A 2,200-nucleotide genomic window follows, 5' to 3' on the forward strand; every position below is an offset into this window, starting at 1 on the left:
CCCTGCACCCGCAGAACGCCCCCCAACAGCCCCGCCCACCCTGGCCAGCTGGGCCCTGGGCCTCTGGCTCATCCTGAGGGCACAGGCAGTGGGGCAGGTGGGAGGGACACCATCTGTGGTTCCAGGGACCTGGGGGAACCTGCACCCGGGGCCCAGCTGCCACCCATGTGGAAGGAAGCGGAGCCCCTCACGGCCACTCGGCGGGGGTCTTTGCAGGGAGCCCAGCCTGACTGGGGCGCCCACAGTATCGCCTCACTGCACAGGAGGCCATGCCCTGAGCCTTGGGAGGACGCAGGGGGCTGGACCCCCACACAGAGCCACGGGCAGCGTGGCCTCGTCCCCCTCCTGTGTCGTCCTTGCCTGTTGAGGGGATGGCCTCTTGTTGTCAGGGAAGCCCTCTACCCACCTCACCCAGCGGGACCTGCAGGCCCCTCCCCTGAGCAGGAGCCCAAGGGCAAGTGGGGGACAGCCCCCCTGTAGGAGGGGCCGTGGGGCTGGAAGGTGAGGGAGGACGTGATGGGCGTGCAGGCTGTGTCCCCTTCCCTTGCAGAGCCCCTGTCACTGTCCCTGTAGCTACAGGTCACCACGCAGGTGAGGGGGGCCACCGCTCCTCAGGCCTGGAGCCCCTCCCGGACCCAGAGCCCCTCCCGGGACCCAGAGCCAGGGTCCAGCTCGCCTCAGACTCGGGCTGTGAACCCACAGGAGGCGCTTCTGTGGCCTCAGAGTCACCCAGGGACACAGCGAGCGGCACCCGGGGACACGGAGAGGGTCACCCGGGGACACAGGGAGCGGCACCCGGGGACACGGAGAGGGTCACCCGGGGACACAGGGAGCGGCACCCGGGGACACGGAGAGGGTCACCCGGGGACACAGGGAGCGGCACCCGGGGACACGGAGAGGGTCACCCGGGGACACAGGGAGCGGCACCCGGGGACACGGAGAGGGTCACCCGGGGACACAGGGAGCGGCACCCGGGGACACGGAGAGGGTCACCCGGGGACACAGGGAGCGGCACCCGGGGACACGGAGAGGGTCACCCGGGGACACAGGGAGCGGCACCCGGGGACACGGAGAGGGTCACCCGGGGACACAGGGAGCGGCACCCGGGGACACGGAGAGGGTCACCCGGGGACACAGGGAGCGGCACCCGGGGACACGGAGAGACGCAGTCCGGCCGAAGTGGTTCAGCATCTGGTCGCCGCTCAGGCTGTGGTAGTCGATGGAGTCCCTTTTGATCGTCCAGAGGAAGTAGGGGACCTCGTTTCGCACCAACCTGGACTGGCAGGAGGCCTCCATCAGGACCCGCATCCTGTCCCCGCGGCCGCGGACAGAGTCCACCCCCCCATCACACCCGCTCCGGCTCCGGGGCCACCGTGCCCGGCGTTGGTGGGGGGAGCGCCGTGGCCCAGGGTCCTGCTCCTCGCAGGTCTAATGTAATCAAGTCCGTTTCTCCCCGGCGAACGCTTGTGGCCTCTTTTTAAGTCTGTCCCTCCCCCGAGTCCCGCATGAGGGCCCTGGCGTCTCCGCACCGGCTCCCAGGACCCGCACTGCGGGCTGAGTGGCCCCCCAACCCCTGGCCCAATCAAGGTCACCAGCTGGGCTGTTTGGGGTTCAGCTCTGCTCAGTGGTCAGTGTGCAGCCAGCACGAGTGAGGGCACCTTCTCCTGCCTGCTCCTCGCGGCATTTCCAGTCACAGACACAGCCTGTCGGCTCACACATGGGCACACAGGACACACATGCTTATGCACACCACGTGCACATACTTGCACATGCATGTGCTCACACACATACGTACACATGCACACGCATATGCTCTCATACATGCACACATATGCGTGAGCTCAGGCACATGGGTATACACACATGCACACATGGGTGTCCTGCAGCGTGTCACCCGGCTGTGGGCTGTCTGACCCCCGCCTGGCTCTGCAGCGGCTGGTGCAGAGGCCTCGGGATGGGCTGTGTCCGCCCCCGATGCCATGGCTGCGCCCGGGTCCCCCAGGGCCTCGCGCAGGGGACCTACCATCACGTCATGGATGTCGTCCGTTTCCTCGAAGGCCGCTTCCTGGCTTTCTTTGCTTTCAGGACGTTTACTTTCTGCAAATACAACATGGGGGCATCCACGCGTCACGGCCGAATGCCTGGCCACCAACACTCGCTTCAGGCGGCCACGGCGGCCAGACAGCCCCTGACCGCCCAG

General features: G+C 67.6%; 1 protein-coding gene across 1 annotated transcript in view; it reads right to left on the reverse strand.

Annotated features, from left to right (window-relative positions):
* The window catches only part of TTLL8 (tubulin tyrosine ligase-like family member 8), a 36,798-nt gene that overhangs the window by 13,560 nt on the left and 21,038 nt on the right, over positions 1-2,200 (reverse strand). Inside the window, exons 5-6 of the mRNA XM_014549178.1 lie at positions 2,024-2,097; positions 1,104-1,278 (exon numbers count right to left, since the gene is read on the reverse strand). Of these exons, the coding sequence (XP_014404664.1) occupies positions 1,104-1,278; positions 2,024-2,097 (249 nt within the window). The remainder of the gene's footprint in view (positions 1-1,103; positions 1,279-2,023; positions 2,098-2,200) is intronic.

Source organism: Myotis brandtii, unplaced genomic scaffold (assembly GCF_000412655.1).
Source record: "Myotis brandtii unplaced genomic scaffold, ASM41265v1 scaffold537, whole genome shotgun sequence".
NCBI classification, from domain to species: Eukaryota; Metazoa; Chordata; class Mammalia; order Chiroptera; family Vespertilionidae; genus Myotis; species Myotis brandtii.